General features: G+C 44.4%; 1 protein-coding gene across 1 annotated transcript in view; it reads right to left on the reverse strand.

Annotated features, from left to right (window-relative positions):
- LOC126429858 (LON peptidase N-terminal domain and RING finger protein 3) overlaps positions 1 to 23,519 on the reverse strand; it is a 198,451-nt gene that overhangs the window by 164,383 nt on the left and 10,549 nt on the right. The window contains exon 2 of the mRNA XM_050090422.1: positions 17,104 to 17,389. Coding sequence (XP_049946379.1) covers positions 17,104 to 17,389 — 286 coding nt within the window. The remainder of the gene's footprint in view (positions 1 to 17,103; positions 17,390 to 23,519) is intronic.

The following is a 23,519-nucleotide window of genomic DNA, read 5'->3' on the forward strand; positions in this document are numbered from 1 at the left end:
TGCTCTTCCGGTATGCGTTTCAGAGTCAATATTTACCGGACTTTTTTTCATTGTTTTCGTCCACACTACACCCCACCAAAATATGGAAAGCAAAGAGATTTGTTTCGCAGCTCTGAAGGTACTCATTTTAGGGTCCGTGTCTTTCTAGACTTTTTTGTTTGTTATATAAGGATTCCATGCCTGAAGTTTTGCTGTCGAGCTTTGAAACACCCTGTATAACACGAATTGCTAGACATGTAGCACATCGCTAATTTATATATTTGCAGTCTTAGACGTGAGATTCATTGCTTAACATTATACTGTATTGCATACCCTTTTTTCAGGAAAGGAAGATTACAATTTGACGACCCGTCGACATCGCGGTCATTATGGACGGAACACAAGCTCAGATTTTATTCAAGGATGGGGGAGGAAATCGGTCGTGCCCTTTCAAACTAACCAACCATCCCGGCATTCGCCTGAAACGATTTACGGAAACCTACATCTGGAAGATCATACGCCGATTCGAACCGCCGTCCTCCCGAATGTGAGTCCAAGGTGCCGATCACTGCGCCACCACACTAGGTCTCTTTCAGAAAAGAGAACAGACGGCTCTCAGAGCTGCTCACTTACACAGTAATGGAAATGTTCTGCAAACTCATCTGCTTGTCAAACTGACATTTGTATGAAAAAAAAAATACTGGAGTAAGAAACACAAATACAAGAATAATGAAGTCAATTTCGTTTCCATCCCCTCCCCTCTGCTAAAAAGAAATGGGACGTCTTTTCTGTGCCCCACCCTTTAAAAACGAGTTGAACAGGAGAAATAGTTTGTGGAAATAACCTACGGCTGATACATACTGCATCCATTAAAAAATACCTACAAAAAAAAACATATCATTCTACGAAGAATAGATATTCAAAGTAGAATACTGAAATTCTGTACAACGGGATATTACTTTTAGCAAATTGTTTTCCGACATCTCTCACGACCTCCACATCTGTCAATATTTTGTGTATGTAAAAATGTCGAGCTGCTACCTGTTTCGTGCTGTAGCACAGAGATTGACGTGAATACCGGAGTATATGGTTGAATGAAAGGAAAAAAAGGCGACTTAGGGGGAAAAACACACACACAATATATATATTGTTTAACAGCTATCACCCAACAGAAACATAGATGTTTCGAATTAGGTCATCCGCTCTTTTAACTCTTTCTACATTCATGAAAAAAATTAACAATAAATTTGTATAAATTCAAATGCAATTGATACAATGTCGGTTCCAACCTCTACTAAGATGTCGTCGTCTAAATCTATGGCCGGAAGAGTGAACGAGAGCGTGTAGGCAGCTTGCCTGTTATGTTTTTACCGTACCTCAGCGTCAGAGATTCCCTTAATTGTTTGCTTAGTTATTATGTTGCCTGGGATTGGCACTTTGATACTGGACTTACATTTACTTTGCTTTCCGCCATTTTTATCACAGTGTAACAAAGTCCATTCTCTAGCTTCATTCGCATGTTACTAGCAAGCTGATGAGCGCTCCCAGTTTGTTACATGCCGTAAGTGACAGCTTTCTCTCCCATTTTACTCCAACGCCACCCCTGCTCATGGAAATGTGTCGCAATTAAGACCTCCGTATGGACTCTAATACTGCTGCAACTGCAGGAAGCGAACACGTTTAAGATATATTCGCGGATAAATACACACTTCTAAACTTACGGATTTTTTTCAGCTGTGTATAGTTTTCATGTGGCCAACGTTCTGCTTCGAAAATGTTACGCAAGACGCAGCTGCTGGCTGATGTTCCCGAGCTCAGGTGAAACTGCCGCAACGAGAACCCGGCATTATTTATGAGCTATGAATAACGACCACCGCAAACTGTGTGGCCCACGGCGCCATTAACGTTGCTGGACGCAACCTTACGAACGGCCGTGGCGTTACGTGGCCACCAGTGCCGGGTACGGCAATTCAAGCGGCACTTGAATCGCTAGTGTATATACGCACTGTACCAAGTAAAATGAATTCCTAACTGCTATGAGGACAGTAAAATAAATGAGCACTTCATTTCCTGAGACAAATGAATTGTCCATTTGCAGGTGAAATGAAAACAAACAAGAAGCCGATTCAAGCATTAGGTGCCATGTCGCTCATAAGTGTCACTGAATTTTGTGATAAGTCAGAGAACAGCAAAACGTACGGCTTCGCACAAAGTTCTTGGTTCATCTCCGAGCTTCGGCTCCAGACCCTATCTCCTTCAATTTGTTCGTACCTAACTATGAACACAAACTATGCAGTACGAAGCTGCAACTAAAATGTAACTGAAGAAAACTTAGCAAGCCAACATCGCTGCAAATGAATTTTATTGGACGACCGGTTTCCACAGAGCTGTGCTGTCATCATCGGATCTTACGCTTTCGAATTCTTACAACACCTTATGGATCTGTGTTACACGTCGCTTCACATTGCACATGTACACCCTATTACACTGAAGGTCACTGCACATTGGCATGTGAAATGTAAAAGTAATATACAGACATAAACATAACTACGCTGCGTCGATTACAAGTGCACACTTTCACTACCAGCTGGCAACTGGCCAGCAACTACTAGCTGGTACTGAAAGTGTGCACTTGCAATCGGCACAGCATAGTTAAGTTTATGTCTGTACATATTACTTTTACATTTGACATGCCGATGTCTAGTGACCTTCAGTGTAACGGGGTGTACATATGCAACGTGAAGTGACGTGACGTGTAACACTCATCGATGGTATGTTGCAAGAATTCAAAAGCTTGAGTCCGATGATGACAGAATAGCTGTGTGGAAAGCGGCTTTTCTATAAAACGCTTTTTTTAGCGATCTTTCCATGTGAAGTTTTCTTCAGTTAACACACACTGCATATTGCCCCTAGACTGACCAGACGGGAATACACTGCAATTAAAAGCCAGTAATCCTAGAAATAAGTCTTTAGGAAGAATACGGAACGAAAATAACACACGAAAAAAAAAACTATATATTTATTGTACAGCTTTTTGTGGTTTGAGCCTCAACTTATGTGCCATTTATGAAGTGAAAGGTCATGGACTGAGCGGCTGGTCTCGGCGGAGGTTCGAGTCCTCCCTCGGGCATGCGTGCGTGCGTGTGTGTGTGTGTGTGTGTGTGTGTGTGTGTGTGTGTGTGTGTGTGTGTGTGTGCGTGTGTGTGTGTGTGTGTGTGTGTGTGTGTGTGTGTGTGTGTGTGTGTGTGTCCTTAGGATAATTTAGGTTAAGTAGTTCACACACATCTGATCATCTGAAGTGAAACAGTGTATCAAACTGTAAATGAAAGAATAAACGGCGGAAAGAATCATCGCTCATTTAATGAGGAATACGAAATATCAAGATCTCCAATAGATGACAACAGGACACAGGAAAGCTTGCGCAAAATTAGAAGAAGACGGACATCGTCTTTTAAAGATGAAGAAGAATGGAAATGTTACTCGGCAGTGAAAACCGGTAGCATAAATACTGTATGACTCATTACGGATAACAAGGTCCCATGTACCACAAACTACGCGAACTACATCAATTCTCACAAGGTTGGGCATCAACCATTCCTGGTGATCTTAGTGCACAACGGAGAAAAAGATAGTGGGATGGCGGATGAATCACGCCATCTCTTTGCAAAACATGTACTTCACTGAATATGCGTTCCAATGCGTATGTTTTCGAACAGAGCCACCGAAAGAAATGTTAGAACCATCCTAAAATCGTAGAGCGAGAGCGTGTAGCTGGCAAATAACGAAAACAAGGTCGAGATGAAAAAAAAAGTACCGAGCCAACTAACTACAAATGGGGCCGAGTTCTTTAAGAATGTAAAGCATTAGCAGAACCAGAGCTCGTGATTCCATATGCTTCGTGAAAACGGCACACGTTATTAATCAATCATCTGGCAGCTGGGTCAGGGCGGAGTGCTGGGCGGTGCCCTTTGCCGGCGCGCGGTGTCTGCTCAGAGCGACAGGCGGGCCGTGAATGCCCAAGGCCCGGCGCGGCGCGGCCTGCGGATCAATACAGCGGCGCCCTCATCTTGCAGCATAAGCACGGCAACTCTACTCTGCTCGCTGCAGCCAACACTGGTCCCGCGCTGCCTGCGAGAATGGTGACTTTTCCACCGACACTAATTCGCTTAGACAATGAACCGTGCACACTATAGACAGTATTCTGAAAAAAGAAGGGCGAATGGAATGTAGGAGCCACACAAACAGAACAGTAAATGAAAGAGCAGAAAGATACCGAAGAAAACTACTGCAAAAATACGCTACGTCACCAGCAAGAAAACTTCGTGTTGTCTACATGCATGGAGCTAAGCTAAAGCTGCTGGCACTCGAGACGAGTTAGCTAACTTTGACGTGGCCTCTACGAGTTTTCTGAGGTCACTTGGCGCTGTTTCACGTCGATGAGCCATTTCGTCACGTTAAACATAAAACAAGTTCTGCGAGATATTTCGGCGACGTAAAGCAGAACGAATAGGAAGCAAGCACGCTCACTAAGTCACAAGCAGAAATGTTGAGGCCCGCAGACAACAGGATACCATGTTGTACTTTCCTCGTTCAGTGGAAGCCCATATTCGGTAGGTCTTATGTTATACCTTACATGTCATAAATATATACTGTTTCTAAGCACCAGCACACTGAATATCCCGATAACGAATAGTTGTTGGTACTATTTATTGTAGTAAAACTACGGGAAACGTCATACTGGTGGTTAAGGAATTTTCAGATTTTGCTATTTTCGAATGGTAACAGAGAAAGCAGTTTTAAGGAAACGGAACATTATTCATAAACCATCGTGTCGTTCTTGTTAGGATTTGTTATAATTAAATGTAAATTAACAAAAAATCGGCAATAGGGGTCTATAAGATAAAATCCAATAAAATGCAAAAGCTCTTATAACAACGGTACGGCCTAGAGAGCCGGCACGGTAGGTCGGCGTGTTCGCTCAGAGGGTTAGCTGCCCTCTGTAACTAAAAAAAAAAAAAAAAAAAAAAAACAGTTAATGGATCAACGACGAACTGAAACGAGTGTCTTGCGACGTCCGCCCTGAGCAGATTGGAACGAACTAAAACGAACAAAATGAGATTAAAAAAAAAACGTAATGTGTAGAGGCGCCATGACACAGCGCAGAGAGTAGATTGGTGTAGGGTTCGAGTCCTATTGCACCTTTTCTTTTCTTCACCTTCATGTTTTCCAAAAGATTGTTGGACTTTCTTACGAAATTCATAGAAACAATTTTTGTATTACGTAATGTTGTGTAAATATACGTGCGGTCTGAGTGAGTTTGTTCGATTTGATGGACTTTTGTAAGCTGATGTCCTCACTGACATGGACATGCATATTTCCTTTTTGGCTTAACACACGTTCACAGATACTGAAGCTTTTATTCATGCACACCACGGACAGAACGACACGACTAGCATATGGACAAGGGAGGAAATGTGCGTTGTAATACAGCTAATGTGGGGATTTTACACGCGTCCGTTTTCGTGAACAAACTGTATTGTTTGCGAGCCAAATAAGGCCGACAACTCTGCTGGAGAGCACTGAGAGCGCAAGATCACGTTAACCAGCTCGTCCCGTGAGCCGACGGCATAGAGTCTCGTCACGCTGGGGATCCCGTATGTTTGGACGGCAACGTTAGCTTGCCTTGCCCCGTGTGCTGGCGGCTTGAGTAACTTAACGTTACTGATATAGGGGACGAATAGCTGATAGTACTGCTGGATACACTGTCGTTACGGAATATTTAATTGGCAAACAATTTTTGCTGGATAGGGATTTTGCTTCCACTCAGCCTTTAACAGTGCGTGAATCTGAACAGGGTGGCGCAAAATCTTGCGGTGACGGGGAAAGAGAGAGCCTTAGTGCAGAACAAAGCCGGCATACTTTAGACCATACGGTGTTTTCGTTTTGTTCCGATTAAGCCGCAACCTTGAGTAAATAACGACCTTCACGTGAGGAGATACACGCCTCCGTAGCCAAGGCCGCTAACGCACGCCTGAGCGGTGCCTCTTGAGTCTGAGGTAAGCCGGTTCGAATCTTGGTGCGGGAAAAATTTTGCTGTCAGAATCTGATCGACACGGGGACGAGAGACGGTGGCGCAAATTTCTTTATCAACAGCCTTGCACCAGTATCCTACATTAAAATTCAAATCTGTTCGCAATGTCTCATGAAGTGAGGGCGGATGACACTGCTGGTGGTGAATCGTCCGTCAGACGGGCACGTTAAGCTCGGCCGGTGCTGTTCGACAGGAGTGGGCCGTGTACCTGCACCGGGTTTCGCCCTCTCCCTTTTGCTTCAAACATAAGGACACGAATCCAACACTACACTGGTCACAATCATCCACGCGACACAGGTACGAACTTGAGAATTCGTCGCAGGTCGGAGGAAGGCATCGGAAACCCACCTCCACTCGGACTTTGTCTAGAACGACGATGCAGGATTGGTGCATCTGCTCCCCTCCGCTCTTTTCTTCAGTATGGGAATACTTTGACTTGAAGTGAGGAGATAGTGATCGAATGGGTTAGTTTTGTCACACTATCCTTGGACAAGTCTGAACGACTGAATCGCTTTCTATGATGGCAAATCCAAATACGTATGAAATACGAGTAACTTTATACTATTTCTGAATCGTGTAAAAATATGACACGAAAAATTAATTTTTTAAAGCGATGCAGGTGATGAAAAGTGCTGAAGAACTGAGGAAAAAATGGTTCAAATGGCTCTGAGCACTATGCGACTTAACTTCTGAGGTCATCAGTCCCCTAGAACTTAGAACTAATTAAACCTAGCTAACCTAAGGACATCACATACATCCATGCCGGAGGCAGGATTCGAACCTGCGACCGTAGCGGTCGCTCGGCTCCAGACTGTAGCGCCTAGAACCGCACGGCCACTCCGGCCGGCTGAAGAACTGAGGAATTCCAAGTTTATGATGTTATTCTGTCAAGTTACTAATCAATTTCTTATATTGTGGTGGCATGATGCGGACAGTATCTCTGACTCATCCCGTTCTTCCTGACTTGGGTGCGAAGAAGCTGCTGCTACTACAAACAAGAAAGACAAGAGTGTTTTCAGTATCTGGTTTCATGTATCGCAGATCAGGAGGCATCACAACCAACCACGGGATGGAATGTTGTTATTCATGAAAGCTCAATCATACCTGACAGGATATGAGAGAGGAGTCGACGCTACCTACTAAGACTGCTTGTTCTTTCAAGAACAGGAAAATTTCTGAGATGATAGCAACCTTTCTCGGCATTAGTGCCGATGTCGTTGAATTGCAGATACGGATTGACGTTCGATGAATAGGTACGAATCTCCTGTATTTTTTTTTCTCTAGAATCTGCCTGCAAATCTTGGACCACTGCGCCATATGAATTTCAAACATTTCGTTCAGTAAAACATTAATGTAATACTGACGACAGTCCTTTCGTTGAATCAGCACGTTATGCTCGGCGGGCGACCTGGGTGCCTTTGGGGACAAGCAATGTGTATACTGACAAGATTTCTGCATCTCCTTTTATTTTATTCAGTAATCGCACGCAGAAAAAAAATAGTCCAATATTTGTATTTAGAAAACAACACAATATTGTATTATGCAAGCGCTACACGGTTGTATTTGCCTCGAATACTCGTTGAACATGTGTTTATTGTCAGTCTCCTCCAACGGTACCTTTTCCAATTGTACGTACCGGGTCCTTCTATCGTCGATTAAAGCTATTCAAGGTTACCTGCAGCCGAGAAGTCGTGCATACTAGGGGAAATTTAGTATCGTCTCGTCTTCCTCACTTATGGGTTCCTTTTGTCGGCTACAAGTACAGTTCTGTATTTTCTAAAAATTCCTTAAAGAGGTCTCAGAATGTATTCGAAGAAACTCGCTGTCTGGCATAAGCTGCATGTTGGAAACACGTCAGCTGTAACGGAGGGGCACATCAAACACGGCCACCGCGCGTCGCAAAACGAGATCCGGAGCGCTCCCCAACGATCGCGCGCCTCCCAGTTACGTAACGCTGCGGAGAAGACAGCTGCTTCTGCCTGCAGCCGCTCCCCAAAAGCGTCACCACCCTGCACCCACCCCGACAATCATCCAACCGCCGGTTCCTCAACTTCCCTGATAGGGGGCGTCGAAAAGATTCAAAGAAGGACAGCTCGTTTTACATTACTGCGAAATAGGGGAAAGAGTATCACGGATGTGATAAGCGAGTTCGGGAGGCAATCGCTAAAACAAGAGCGTTTTTCGTCGCCAAGAGATCTTCTCGAAATACAAACTTTCTCCCATCTACATAGGCAAAAATGATAATCGTTGTAAAAAAAACAAAAATGTGAGCTCGAGCGGAAAGATTTACGTGTGCGTGTTTCCCGAGCGCCATTAGGGAGTAGAATTGTAGAGAAAAAGTGTGCAGGTGGCTCAATAAACCCTCTGCCAGAGACTTTCAGTGTAAATTGCCGAGTAGTCATGTAAACGTAGGTACAGATGTAACTTCAGAGTTCATATGTCGAATAGTGATACAACTCCATGATATGGATACTCCTTCTCGGCGCCATGTAGGTTTCTGATGACGAGAGTCAGATTACTCCCACGGATAGATTCGATAGCCTGTTGTTACTAAAATTTTTGTTTCTGAAACTTATCCTGGCTTGCGTAAAACTTTTCAAAATCTCGGCATTACCCAGGCAGTGCTCTGTGTGGGAGAAACACTCGTGCAATATTTTAAAATTCTGTTTTCTTGTACATTATGGGACTGACCCTTTCCAGTAATTACATGATGTACCTACAACATTATATAAAACTTTCAAGAACTGCGGATTCTCATTTTCTTTCAAAAGTCTTTGGAGTCTACATCCAACACTTCTTTCGAGTTTGTTTATACATTGTTTCCACCAAATCGACTCACATATTCAGCAGAAAAAAAAAGGTGCAACGGCATGAATAATTTACCTTCTCTGTATCTGTGTTATGGCATTACATATATAAACCGTTCAGTCCACGGTCGAGGTGAAAACATTTTCAGAATAATGTTGTTTTTGTGTTGTAACTGACGAACGAAAAATGAAAGCCGATAATATGCGTAGCTTGTTAAGAAATTCCAAGCAAGCACGAATTTTTAATGCCTCCATCCCACGGAAGAAACAGGGCATGAGGAACTGTGTTTATACTACTACCACCGCCAATACTGTACGAATTCTTTGGTTCTAGATAAATACGATGACATAACTTGTTTGGAATTGGAAGTCAAGTATCCTGCCAAAGATAACTATAGTAACAATTTACTGTCAGTATTTCAGTAGGCAAACTTACGGTTTAGCACTAATATGACTTCGTAGTCTCGGTCTCTAAGACTAGCGAGCCTTTTCTTCTTTTCCGCGTGATCATGCCAATGCCTGTTCTCTAAAAAATCTTATAACAAACCTGAACCCAACTTACCATTTGGTACTACGTACTAGTCCTTGATTATTAATTTTCCCTTCCTTTCAGTATATACCTTTTCACCATTCCCGGCAGCGGCGATTGCGACAGAAAATAGTGTTAAAATGTAATAATCATATTTATCCTCAGTTTGACATCACAGTATTTCGATATTGAAATACTCGCGTGTGTATAACAGAGGGACGTGCAATCTCTTTCGCGAATGAACAAGATGAGCATTTCGTATGAAGCAATTTTAATATCAATAAAGAGACTTTCTAGTTTAGTTACACGAATTTGAGATTTTAAAACATCCAATTGTGTTGTTACGTCACATATTCTAAATGCAAATATAGGGGGTAAGGTATTGGCTGTCACGTTTGTTTAAAAGGAACATTTGTTTACCATTTTTGCTGTCCACAACCGCAGAAATCTCTAAATGTAGAGTTTTTCAGCTCATCTGAAATACTATACCCGTATTAGGAAGTTGTCTATGAAATTACTTTTTTCGTGTATAATCAGCTTCTCGATATCAGCTAATCGATATATTTATTCGAGCCTTTAAATTTTAGGGTTTGAGAGTGGATGTTGTTTTTATGTTTAAGAAACCAATGCTAGAATCGGTGCACCTATCCGTTACCTTTGGTTCAATGTTTCAGGTTACAAAGTATGAAAGCATGTACTTTTTGAAAGCAGCTAACAAAAGAAATGTGAAGGCAACTTTGCACCGCACGTGCTTCTTGCGCTGTCCCATATCCAGTTCGAGCTCGTGCGATCTGCTGTTCCCACAAATGGCCACGTCGCCACTCAGTATGTGCAGTTGGATGCTGAAACGTTGTCCGATGACAAATTTCTAAAGGTATAACAGCCCCCACAACCACACTCGTGCAGAACGCGAGAGCTACAGCATTTTTCAGTCTGATTTATGGACGTGCCAACCGAAAAATATTGTCCATGTAAGGCATATGTCACAAAGAACAATGGGAAAGGCATATTTAGTGCCTCCCGGAAAAGTTCCAGTCAGCCTCCTGCCTTCCAGATGAAATCCACCGGACAAAAGCGCCTGCGGAATGCGAAAGGACAGAGGTCGGAGTTCACGTCGTGGCGTCACCGGACAAGCGACCACAATTCAGGCGGCGTGTTTGTGGACGCGGGGAGCCGATGGCGGGACACGGGCTCGTGGTTCGTGGCACGCACGTCGCGCTTGGGACCGACGCTAATGTAATCAGATAAATATGCATGAACCGCACATTTCTCCAGATTTCGTGCGGCATCTCGACAATGTTCATTAATAATACAATACTGAGTCAGATATCTTTGCTCAGTCACCATTAGATATGTTGTATTTCGCTCCACTCAACAAATGTCTGGCTGCAATGCTTCTGATGTTTTAATTACGCTACGAGTTCTGAAGTAGAAACAGCTATATGCTGAAAAGCATCTACAGAGGGTGGAACTATAGAAAACCGTAGACACCATACATTATTATGACAAGTATGATGCGGGAAATCTACTGGCACTCTAAACAGCTTCCAGTCGTCTCGGAATGGATAAATACAGGTCAATCTTACACCACTCTTCCTGCGAAATAGCGACAAGTTCAGGTAACGACAATGGAGAGGGATACCGAATACGCAAAGTTATCTCCAAAGTTGACCACAATGGGTCAATAATATTGAGATTTGTTGACTGTGGTGGACAGGGCAAACGAGACGCTTCATTCTCGAGCTCACAAAACCTGTACTGGAAGATGAAAGCTATGAGAACAGGGGCGCCGTCGTCTTGGAACACAGCGTTATCATTGGGGAATGAAACTTTACGGCGGGATGGACCAGATCAGCCAAAATGATCACATAATCCTTGGCAGTAGCGCCATCTTGCAGATTAATCATGGAGTCTATGGAACAGTACGATACGGCTGCCCAACTTATCATCGAATGTTCACAATACTCTTGGGACGTAAACTCGACCATAAGCTGGAAACAATGTAAAACAACAGTAATCCGACCAAATGACACCCTTCCAATGATCCAACGTCCAGGTTTTACAGCTTCGCCACCACGTTTTCCTGTTACGGAGATCTGCATGACTGATAAGTGATTTTGGAATTCCAGCTAGCCCTGTAATTTCCTGCTTATGGAGCTCCCTTCGTATTGTTTTGGTACTGACAGGGGTCGCGAATGTGACATTCTGATCTGCAGTGACGTTTGGAGCTGTCGGTTCTTCATTTTTCGTCTCAGTCCTCTTCTATATGCGGTAAAGATCTTCGATATGGTGCCTCTTGAAACACTATACATTCTGGCTCTACAGGTTACAGAAGCACGCACAATATGAGCACCACCAACTTGCCCAAATTCGACTTCTCTTAGCTCCGACATAACGCACTCAGAACTGTACAGAACACTGTTCTGACCATGACTGACACTTTCAGCGTTTGAAGATTTTGCACAGGTGTCGCTTGTGGCTCAGTACAACAGCGCAGCCTGCGACCTTGACTAGTATCAGCATTTATCCAGAATGAGACTTTCACTCTGCAGCGGAGTGTGCGCTGATATGGAACTTCCTGGCCGATTAAAACTGTGTGCCCGACCGAGACTCGAACTCGGGACCTTTGCCTTTCGCGGGCAAGTGCTCTACCATCTGAGCTACCGAAGCACGACTCACGCCCGGTCCTCACAGCTTTACTTCTGCCAGTATCTCGTCTCCTACCTTCCAAACTTTACAGAAGCTCTCCTGCGAACCTTGCAGAACTAGCACTCCTGAAAGAAAGGATATTGCGGAGACATGGCTTAGCCACAGCCTGGGGGATGTTTCCAGAATGAGATTTTCACTCTGCAGCGGAGTGTGCGGTAGAGCACTTGCCCGCGAAAGCCAAGGTCCCGAGCTCGAGTCTCGGTCGGGCACACAGTTTTAATCTGCCAGGAAGTTTCATATCAGCATTTATGTTAAAGTATCCATTTTTTGCGGTGTTTCCACATTTATGTCCAAATCGTGTAAGTCATCTGTGTGATACAAGTCAGTAGTTACTAAATCTGCATCCTGGCTTTACATTAAAACTAAAATTATTTCTCCACAAAGCACTACGTCTGACTCCACAGCCGAAACGTCAGTGTGGCTGACTGCCGTGCGGCGGATCCGGCTCCAATTAGCGAGGAAGATGGCGCGACTGTACGGGGCGCACACAGGAGACGTCGGCGGCTCAGATCTCCGTTCTACCTCTCCCATTTAAGTTTCCCGCGGTTTCTCTGAATAGCAAAGAACAGAATCGCTTGTCTTCATGGGCTGATAACGGAAATCCAGTTTCGTGAACCAGTATCGACTGTCGTGTTATGTGTTGCCCTATAGAAGAGGTCTGTTTTCGACAGCTCGTTGGACATAAAATTCTGTTTCTGATACCTATTGTCACCTGTAACTTTAGCTATGTCATTTGTATATGAAACTGATAAATATGCCTTTAGACCTAGTTATTTAACGTGAATTAAATAGAGAGAAATTTTCGCATTACTGGTTAAATACATTTCGATCTTAACGGATTGGGAGAAAGCTGTTTTTTGTTCCTACTAATTCCGCTATTTTAATTATATGGGTGAATCGTCTGGTGTATTAAGTTGCATTTAAGAAGACGTTTAGGAAGGTTTTAATTAAAAGTAAGTTATGTGAGCAATGTTAGAGAAAAATACGAGAGGATCTGCAAGAACTACTGCTCGTGCATGGTATATCTTTGCGTGAAAATGCCGAATAGACGAATGTGAAGATTTCGGTAGCCACAACTTAAGGCACCATTACTATTTTGTAGGACATCGTGTGATCGAACGGTTTACATAATTTTTAACATCCTTAAGAGATGAATTACGTAATAAACATGTACTGTTACATGAACGGACAGATGCAGAAATCAGCACGCGGGAAATTCTTACCACAGAAGCGAACATGCAAGGGGGAACCTGGCAGGCTTACAGATAGATGGATGACTATAAAGGAACATTGTGAGTGCAGGCAAAAATCAGAAGACGTACAATAGATTAATGGCAATGCCAGATGTACTTGACACATGGACATGAAGAAATTAATACGACATAGGAAAAGTTGGAGGACAATATAGAACGAGCTGACAGACAGAAGTTTGAAACAGTAATGAAAAACTAATTTGCTCTGTAATTTCCAGTTAGTATTATGCAAAGAAAGCAAATTATTGTTATGATGCTAGCCTTTCATCAGATCTGAAAGTGGTACACTACCAAGCGAACAGGAAGAAATGTATAATGACACGAAAATAGTAGAAAGTTGGCGATAAAAGAGGAATACATGAGACGGTTTTGGAATTGAAATGATACACTAGCAAATAAGATCACGGTTGCAAGGAGATACAATGAGAATCAATGACACAATTTCGCAACTACGCAACAGAGTTATACGTACATACCTTTGTTCAGTACTCAGGCATGCAGGTGACAGCTGTTGTAATAACACAGTGAGTGTTTCTTTGTCTCGGATGTCACGGTTTGCTAACGTAAAGATACAGAGACAGGTGTTGGAAATAGAGCTCTTTTTAAGTACTGTTGGAGAAAAACAAATTCCGAGTGATTATGTAAGTGAAGCAGACACTATCTCATACTACGTGGGGCAGAACAGACCGCACCGCCTGGAGGCCAAAGATCAGTGCCCGTGGCGTACATCACATCTCAATTACGTAAGTGACAAAGGCTTTCATTCTACACTCATCTCTGCGGCGTCCCCTAGGAGCCAGGGGAACGGGAACAGCGGCTCCAGGCCGCGTCCGGCTGAATGGCTGCCCCAACCGCGTCTACAATTGCTGAGATGATGCCATTACGCGACGAGCCGGCACTTCCTTGTTCGCCATACCGTTTCGTAACTGGTCACTGGCTGCTCCCGTTGCGTAAAGGAAGACCGAAGGCACTGCCGTGCAATCCCCGTACCTGTTCTCTCTTCTATGGATGCTAGGCCGTTAGCACGCAGGCCGATGTTAGCTGGAGAAGCAAACAGTGGGCGATCGTCTCCTTGTATGACATGGTGCGGAACCGTAATGCATAGTTACCAAGTACACAGCCATTGTACAAGAAACCATACTGTACAGAATAACGCAAACAATTATCTAATTTTGCAATTTCCTGTTGCGGTCATTGTAATTTCAGGGTAGAGTTTTATTCTTAGTTAGAGGATAAGCTCATCAGAGTTTGAAATGCCCGGGAGAAATTTTTCTTTGGCATTACAGATTACCCAAGTCAGTCAAAACATATTTACCGCAGCACGCCCCGTCCCAGTGTAGCAACCCTATACCGTGGGCCACAGGCTAGACCTGCAGTGAACTGCGCAAGAGAACTCGTGATTACGTAGTGCCCGCCAGTCACCCATCGTTTCGTAAGTCCCGCGACGAGTTTGGCGTTATATAAAGCTGTCGCGTGCATCTTCCTGGAGGTATTGTTGCTGGGCCCACCGTTCCAGTCCCAATGCTGATTGTGTGGCGTCTAAAAATGCAGCACTGTGGTACTGCTACTCACGTTATCGTCGAAAATATCTCTGCTGCGATAGAGGCGATGAACTGACACTGTCATGTTTTAGCGGCTTGTAACTACAACTCGCCGCGTTTTCGTTAAATAATAACGGTGTATAAAAACAGTAACGGAACACAAGTTTCTTCCAGTTTTATGTACATCAGCAATCGTTCCTCCTCAAATGGGCGAGCGAGTGAACTCAGACTCTTTGGCATGAACCGCCGTAGCGGTTGACAGTTTATGACGAGGCGGGAATTACAGATTATGAGAAAAATGATTTCTTTCACTGTAGGAACAAATTACTACTTTAAAAAAGGAAAATTTCTGCCACGAAAGCACCTCATACTTATTTGGAATATTTGCTGCAAATCATTACGTAACTATCCAGTCAGCGCTGCTGACGTGTTCAGAACTTGGCATTCCTCATGCAGCGCAGGTTACTCGAGACAGGCTAACAATGAACAAGACTCGCTATTGTTTGACGATGTTGAAAACGAACACACACACACACACACCACACTAGCGTGAATTTCCGGGAAGGCTAAAATGATGTCAAAAATGACAAAGTCAATTCATCAACGAGGAAATTTGTTTCCATATAAATCACGGGAGGTGCAAAGGATTGGTTACAAAGGGATTGCCACCAGCAAGGCGTCACGTTGGCAGTCTGTAGCGAGAAAACAATTGCAAACTCACTTCCTCCTCTCTGTGCGCGGGCTTCCCAGTGCTTCGCAGTAACGGTTTCGCCTAACTGTGCGCGTTTTCGCGAGCGCACAGGCGAGCGCCGCAAGGTTTTTCTAGGTAGCAGGCGTGGCGACCGTTCCTCGTCGCCATGCCGCAGCTCCTGACTCAGGGGACAACCGCGCCGCCCACAACGTCACCGCTGACACACGGCGCGCCGTCTGTCAACACCTCCTACTCATGGTGCCAGAGAATAGTCTAACCGCTCGTTGCCTCGGAGACACCTGCATGGTGCCGACATGACTCCAGGTAACAGCTCATTACACCGTGCCGAACACACTTAAATCTCAGATGCATATTGGAAGTGTCCGATTCTTCATTCAACAGAAATTCAACACTACTCAAAACAAGGTGAAGGTTATTTCCAACATTGTCCCACAAAATTCTACGAAGCATTCATTCTAGCTGTAACAGAACGATAAAAACATTTATTGAAACTACTTCCATCTACGCTTGAAACAAAGATGTTCTTCGCTGCGTCACGATCTTTTTACGAAATTTCAATCACAAATTTTCTCCTCCGAATGCGAAAATATTTTGTTGACGCCCACCTACATAAGGTGAAATGATCATCATAATAAAATAAGAGAAATCAGAGCTCTCACGAAAGGATTTGTGTTTGTTCTTCCAGTGTTCGAGAGTGGAACGGTACAGTGGTTGCTTAAATCTGGTTCGATGAACCGTCTGCCACGCACTTGATTGTGAATTGCACGGTAATAATATTAGCGACAATTTAGTAAACAAGTGCTGACATGAGGAAATCACTCACTCTTCTATCTTTCTTACTCTCAGAATGAGATTAATATATAAAGACCAAATCATCTGGCAGTATTGTTTGAAAATAGGTAGACTTGGACTTTCTTGCAACTCAAACTACTTTTCTGTAGCAGAAGCTATAAGAAACTACCGTCCCGTTATTCTGTCATTCGTCTCACGTCCTGACCACTATAATTACGGAACGCAAGAATACTATATTTTTCTGTGTCTTACTATTATTCACCGACTGTTAGAAGATTGAACTTTTCCGGATTTCAATTTATAACTGCTCTTTCTTACGCAGACTGACTGACTGATTTGCATGTTCATATTAGGTCAATGACATGTGGTTAATGTTTCTATTACACATTCGTACCAGACAAACAACCCTAGGTTCATCCTCTGTTCTCGTTGTTTCTGCACCTTCGATGTGTCCGACAGACAGGAATTCCACGGACTCCAGCAAGATTCTATCGTAGTCCGCACAGGCGTCTTGTAACTGTAGCTTTGTCTTCCCAATCACCGCCTGTCATTCGCTTTTCCTACATGCGACCCTACTGGATCGTTCCAAAAAGTGTATTGTGTGATGATGTTTAGCGACGCGGTAACCGCGGAGACCTGGTGACAGTGCAGTGAAGAGAAGAGAACGGCGAGGCAGGCGAAGCTACTCACCGATGACGAGGGCGTCGTCGTACTTGCGCAGGGCGGCGGCGACGTCTTTCCGCGCGAACAGCTGGTTGCCCTGGTCGCGGAGCCGCGCCGCCGCCAGCTCGGCGGGCCACCACTTTTCGGTGAGCGCCTGCACGAGCACGTTCACGTTCACGTTCGCGTCCCTGGGGGCGGCGGGGGCGGGCAGGCGCAGGCCGCAGCGCCGGCACGGCCGGCCCGCCTCCCGCACCGTGCACACGCGGCACAGGCTGTGTCCGCACGCCAGCGTCACCGGCGACACGAGCACGCCCTCGCAGGACGGGCACGCGAACGGGCTGAGTTCAGGTCCCGCGGCCGCGGCGCCGCCTCCGCCCCCGGCCGCCGCCGCGCAGCCGCCCCCGGCGCCCACCGCCGCCTCCAGCAGCGCGCTGGCCAGCTGGCGGACCCGCCGCCGCGCGGCCGCACTGCCGTCGCACTCACCGCCGCTCATCGCTTCCGTCGCGGCCTTTGCATCTGTCACTGACCGCCCGGTTTCCCTGCTCCCTGGCCTGTGTCGCCTGCGTGGCCGGTGCGCACTCCTCACTGGCCCGGCACTCACCACCAACTAACTGCGCGCAATCCTGCTCGCACACTGACTGCCTCGCAGTGAACGACTTTACGTAAGCCGCGCCCCGCGCCCGTGCCCCCTCCAGGCCCCCGCTCTGCGCATGCGCCGTGGCTCCGCGCCGCGCAGCTCCTGCTGCCGCCGGCTTCGGGCACCGTATAACCACCTCACCGGCTAAATGTGGGCGCCTCCGCTCACATAACGCCTCCCATTTGCGCTACTTCTCCTCGTCCGCACCCAGCTTTACATAAACCAGACCGGCTATTGTTGCCAACAGCGCCCCGAACGAGCGGCCGCCTCCCTATCATCAGTTTTCCACTTAAAAAAACCGCATCAGCAACAGAAGCATTATTGTCGTTCATTCTCTTTTAAGGAAAAAGTTAAAACACAGTTTTCGTGGTATTTTTTTCTGTCTTTCTTTTTTCTTCCCCAAAACTTCTCAAATATTCGCCATGTTTCTTATTCCTCTTTTCTGTCCACTTCCTTGCTGCTCTAGTTATGCCTTTGCTCAAATTTTCGTTTTCAGATTTTTTTCCGTATTCTTCCTTGTCTGTCATATGTTCCGTGGAGATGTTAAATTTCTTGAGGTCTTTCACGATTACGTTTAACCAACCGCTTTTCACTGTGCTGTCCAGGTTTCGAGAGGGTGCGTTTCTGGATGAGGTATCGAGAATATTGCTTCCCCCTACTTATACCTCTTGAGGAGATCACGAATGTAAAATCAGAGAGATTCGAGCGCGCACGGAGGCTTTCCGGCAGTCGTTCTTCCCGCGAACCATACGCGACTGGAACAGGAAAGGGAGGTAATGACAGTGACACGTAAAGTGCCCTCCGCCACACACCGTTGGGTGGCTTGCGGAGTATAAATGTAGATGTATTTGTTGTCACTACGTTAAAAATCTTCTTAATCGGTCTGTTCGTTCATCCTATGTATGTATCCCAAGAACTTTGCCCTTCTTGTCTGTAATCGTCTCCGTTTGTTCATACAGATTCTTCCTGAACCGGCTCACAGGTCTTTCGCAGTATTTTTCCTTCTTGTTTTTCCATCTCCTTGATTTTCGTTCTTCACTTGATTACTGCTTTTTCTGAGGCATACAATGCGTCTGGTAGGACGTCTATAGAGCCTGAATATGGCACTGATGGAAATACTTATTTTGTTGTAATGGTTCCGTTTAAGTCTGTATGCTTTTCGTAGTTTTGTGATCCTTTGTTCATTGAACGTCGCGTTTAGTCCTCTTTTCTGTATAACGTCCCCGACATATTTTAAATTTTCTACTTGTATTTTCTTTCCATACTTCGTTGCCTATGGGTGTCTGCCTATGGATTTTGTGTCCATGTACGGCGTAGTCCTGTTATGGATGAGATTTAATGTAGCGTGTGTAGAGCTTCTTTGGATTCCTTTCTGTTATATGTTTTGATGGTTACACCAGCAAAGGCTAGACATTTCATGCTGACGGTTCTATCCTTGTGTTTCCCCATGTGAACACCATCGATTTGTTTATCCCATGTTCTGAATATTTCCTCAAAAACCGAGTTAAGTAGAAGGGGTGAACATCCATCTTCCTGTGTCACTCCTGTCTTGATATTCATTTAAACTTAAATTTGTACATAAATAGAGTGAGACCTGTAGCTGTCTCGCTAATTTTATGAGCAATGATAACACTGTTCGGTTTTGGCATGAGACACTTTAGCAAAATGCTGCCATTATCAGGTTTGCAACTACTAATTATCCATCACTTTGTATCACTTCTTCTGTGTAACTGCAATTTTTGTTATTAGATTACATAGCGGAGTTTTCTCGCTTCTGCCAAGAAATCTACTTCTGTATGGCATAAATTCCATTAAATAATGTGTAAGTTAGTTGTTGTAAGCTTGAGGGGCTCGTTTCTGCTCAGTGGAAGTTATGTTAGAGCTTTATGAAACATAATTATGAATTCTCTGCTCGGGGTTCTAGTCTAAGCCCCAGTCTGAACCATTTTCACTCTGATTAACAAATCTCTTAGTGCTTTATCTGCTCCAAGAGAGCAGGAGAACTTCTGTAAGAATAATCCTTCGTGTACACAGTGTCTGTCCGCGATGGTCTGTGCCCTGACATGTGATCGATGGCAATACAGACCGGCCTCATAAGTTGCAGCCCCGCAAAGCAACAGCCTATGCTCTGTAAACGGCAGAAACCGACAGGCGTCAAACACACGCATGAGAGATGATGATGACGATGTTTGGTTTGTGGGGCGCTCAACTGCACGGTTATCAGCGCCCGTACAAATTCGCAACCTTTGTTCAGTCCAATCTCGCCACATGCATGACTGATGATGAAACGATGAGGACAACACAAACACCCATTCATCTCGAGGCAGGTGAAATCCCTGACCCCGCCGGGAATCAAACGCGGGACCCCGTGCTCGGGAAGCGAAAACGCATGAGAGATATTTTAAGCGAACTATGACGTTATGAAAATCAAGTAAAAATGTCTATGAGGAAGCTTGTGCTTAGGTTCATGAACTAGTTTGTTAGTTTCTCAAAATATCCCCCATTCCTCAGAAAAAAATTGTCTTCTCATCTGCTTTTCACTTTAGAATATAATACAGTACATATATTAATTGTACAGCTACACTTACTTATCATTCAGGGCATTACAAACACCCTCCAAAACATATTTTAGTTTAGCTAGAATCATAACGGAAATAACAATGTGGTGCTTCAAAGATATAAAGTGGTCACTGTGAACTTCAGCTCTAGAATACTTCCCTCATCTTCTGTATTGGTGAAAGTGTTAACACAGTAAAGAAATAGAAGCATGTAACTGCAAATTATCTTACGTATGTCCAGGGAACCGTTCGTGGTTCGTTTAATGCTCAATTGCACTGTCGTTCACGTGTTTCCCATCCTTTGCAACAAGCCATATGCTATCTAATAGAATGTTAGTAGGGTTCAACCAGGAAGGCAAAGCAATATGTTAGCATACAGTTTCTGATCTCCAGATCGGGTTAAATTCCAAACGTCACTGTAGTGTTTCTTGGTGTGTAGGTATGTGACACTGCTGATTGTGATCCATCCGTCTCGTAGCCAGGAGACGACTTTAGCGAGTCTCTTCGTGGCATTCGAGGAAAAGGAAGGAAAGATGGAGCTTAATGCCCGAGCAACTACGTGAGCAGCGGCTGAGCCAAGCTAGAATTCGATTATAAGGGAAACGAAAGGATTCTTCCGTGACCGTGTTGTAGAGATCTGAAACAGGATGATTCTAACTAAATCATTATATGATTCTGGCGTCTCAGTGACCACAGTATTGAAGAAGAGTAGTCTTCTCGGCATCTGGTTTCATTCTCTCATCATCTTCATTACTGTGAAAGACGCCTGTTCATTCAGCACTTTCACTTCTTACCATTATATTTTGCTTTTAGTAGTTCGCGATATTTATCTTTCAAATACTTTATGTGAGTTTGATATAATCAGTTTCGATTAACCAATGTAGTGTAATAACCTCTTTCCATGACCACTGGAGCAATTTTAGATATTGAGGGAGTCAGTTTATTTTCGACCCATGGGAATCGTTCGTAGGTTGTGGGCCGTTAGGTCCTTCTCGTCTGAAAGACTGAAAGAGTATTCGCTGATCTAGTCTATTTTCTGTACCGGGTTTGATTGGATGCATGTTGCTGGAGCCGTCCTTGCATGGGAGACTACCTTTGTCTGGTGGAGGTCAATGCTGTTGTTGAGATTCTACAATAAATAAAGAATTAGGCGCACCCATTTCAATATGCCTGCCGTTGTGAAGCTTTGATAAAGTGGCGACGTTATATTGGCATCGCTTGATCGCGATTACTCCGCGACTAGGAACTGGGCTGTGTGCCAGGGCGTGGTAAAATGGAAGCTCATAGATTGCTTATACTTAATTAAAAGGAGGCCGTTTTTAGTGCCGTACATTATCTTTTAATTTCACTGTGCTGTGAAGTCAAAGCCGTTACGCTCTCTTGGAGTATAAAATAGTGCTGCTCGTTCATAAACCGTGAGATGATGAAAGGATTTTCCTATTGCTTGTCGTGAATCTGAATATTGTTTTTGTAGGTCTGAGTACCCATGTGGGTTTCTAAAATAATTTCTTGTGCCCCTTTTTGGCAATGTAACGTCCTCCAAGGTATTCGGGTGCACTGCAGGATCCAGTCGTCGAAGGTCCACGATATTTCGGCGAACAACTGTCCCGCCACTGTCAGGTGGTGATTCCATCAGCACCACCTAATGATGGCGGAACTGTTGTTCGCCGAAATATCGTGGACCTTCGACGATTCGATCCGGGAGCACGCCCGAGAACCTTGGAAGCAACATACACGCCGGTAAAGCCCCAGATCACATACACTATAATTCCTTATCACCTTACTTATTTTGTATTTTTTCGAGCTATCCCCTATCATTCTTTGTATTAAGTCACCAGATTGTGGCACGGTGCATGGCCATCATATTGCTGAATCTTGCGGCATCGCTTCGCCATCCTCAAATATTCAGGGCGCATCGGAAATCAAATACTCGATTCCGATCTCACAAGATACCAGCAATAATCATGCTATTAGGTTCCGAATTCAGCTAAGGTAGGTCGACGGGTGCTGATTTGCCGATTGTTGTTTGTAATGTATCGTGAGTATAGATTCCGCAGATTAATACGATATTCGTATGCCTTTACGAAACAATATTCACTGTGCGATGTCCAAGTATTAGCTATGCAGACCTATTTCCGCTGCGCTAAATTATGAAAGTACATAGGCGTGGGACTATTCTATTAACCTCTAAGAGTCGGATAGCGTTTCCAATTTTATTTATTTATCATTTTTTGCGCTTGAGAACTGTACATTTTTCGTAGCTTGAAAGTTTCAGAGCTTGATTATAACTGCTTATGGAAGGAGTCTTGGCTTTTTGTCGCAGTACACACGTCTTTCAGCCGTGAACGCTATACCCTATACCATACAAGCACGCGCGACAGGCATTTATTCTGCACAATTACACTTGAGACAATACACCCACACTTTAACTAGACCACCAATCCGTAATAACGAAGAAAAACCTCTCCAATTATGCTGTTTGTCTTCCCCTACCCCACTCATCACCACATTTTCCAGTCAGCTATATCACGGCTAACATTATCATATGATTTATCTTTTACGCAAACACTACTCGTAAGAAACAAAATATGTCTCTTACAGAGACATTGCAGTTGCACTAAGGAGTGACAGTTATCAGTACTGAAGCGGAAGAAGCACACGAACGTGTCATGCAGCTATTTCAGGCTTTCATAAGAGGCTTCGACGAGAGCGATGTCTTTTGTTGGGTACGCAGGCAGTATGTACCACAATGGCGAGTTGCGCCACAGGTCTGTCCTCAATGTTATCCCCAATGCTGTCTTCCCTCGGTAGTGAGCGAAGTGGACTCACAATCAGGAGGATGGTCGTCCAAACACCCAACCGTCCATGTAGATTTAGGTTTTCCGTGATTTCACTGAATCGCATAAGCCGAATGCCGGAATGGTTCCTTTGGAAAAGAGACAGATAATTTTTCTCCCATCCTATTCCCCAATCCGAACTTGTACACCATCTCCGAACTTGTGCATCATCTCTAATGACCTCGAGGTCGGCGGGATGTTAAACACTAATATATCTTCTTCTCTCCGCCTTTCTCCCGCCAATTAACATTACTGTGGTGCAGTTTCCTTACCCTGGCTTTCATTCCTGACGGGGCCTCACTATATACCAATCGTTTGATATAATCAAGATTATGAAAGCACTGCGTAGATAAGTTAAAGATTTTGATTAGGGAGGACGGATAAAAAGTGACCATGTGATTTGCTAATCAC

The sequence above is a fragment of the Schistocerca serialis genome, chromosome 1, assembly GCF_023864345.2.
Source record: "Schistocerca serialis cubense isolate TAMUIC-IGC-003099 chromosome 1, iqSchSeri2.2, whole genome shotgun sequence".
In the NCBI taxonomy this organism is placed as follows: domain Eukaryota; kingdom Metazoa; phylum Arthropoda; class Insecta; order Orthoptera; family Acrididae; genus Schistocerca; species Schistocerca serialis.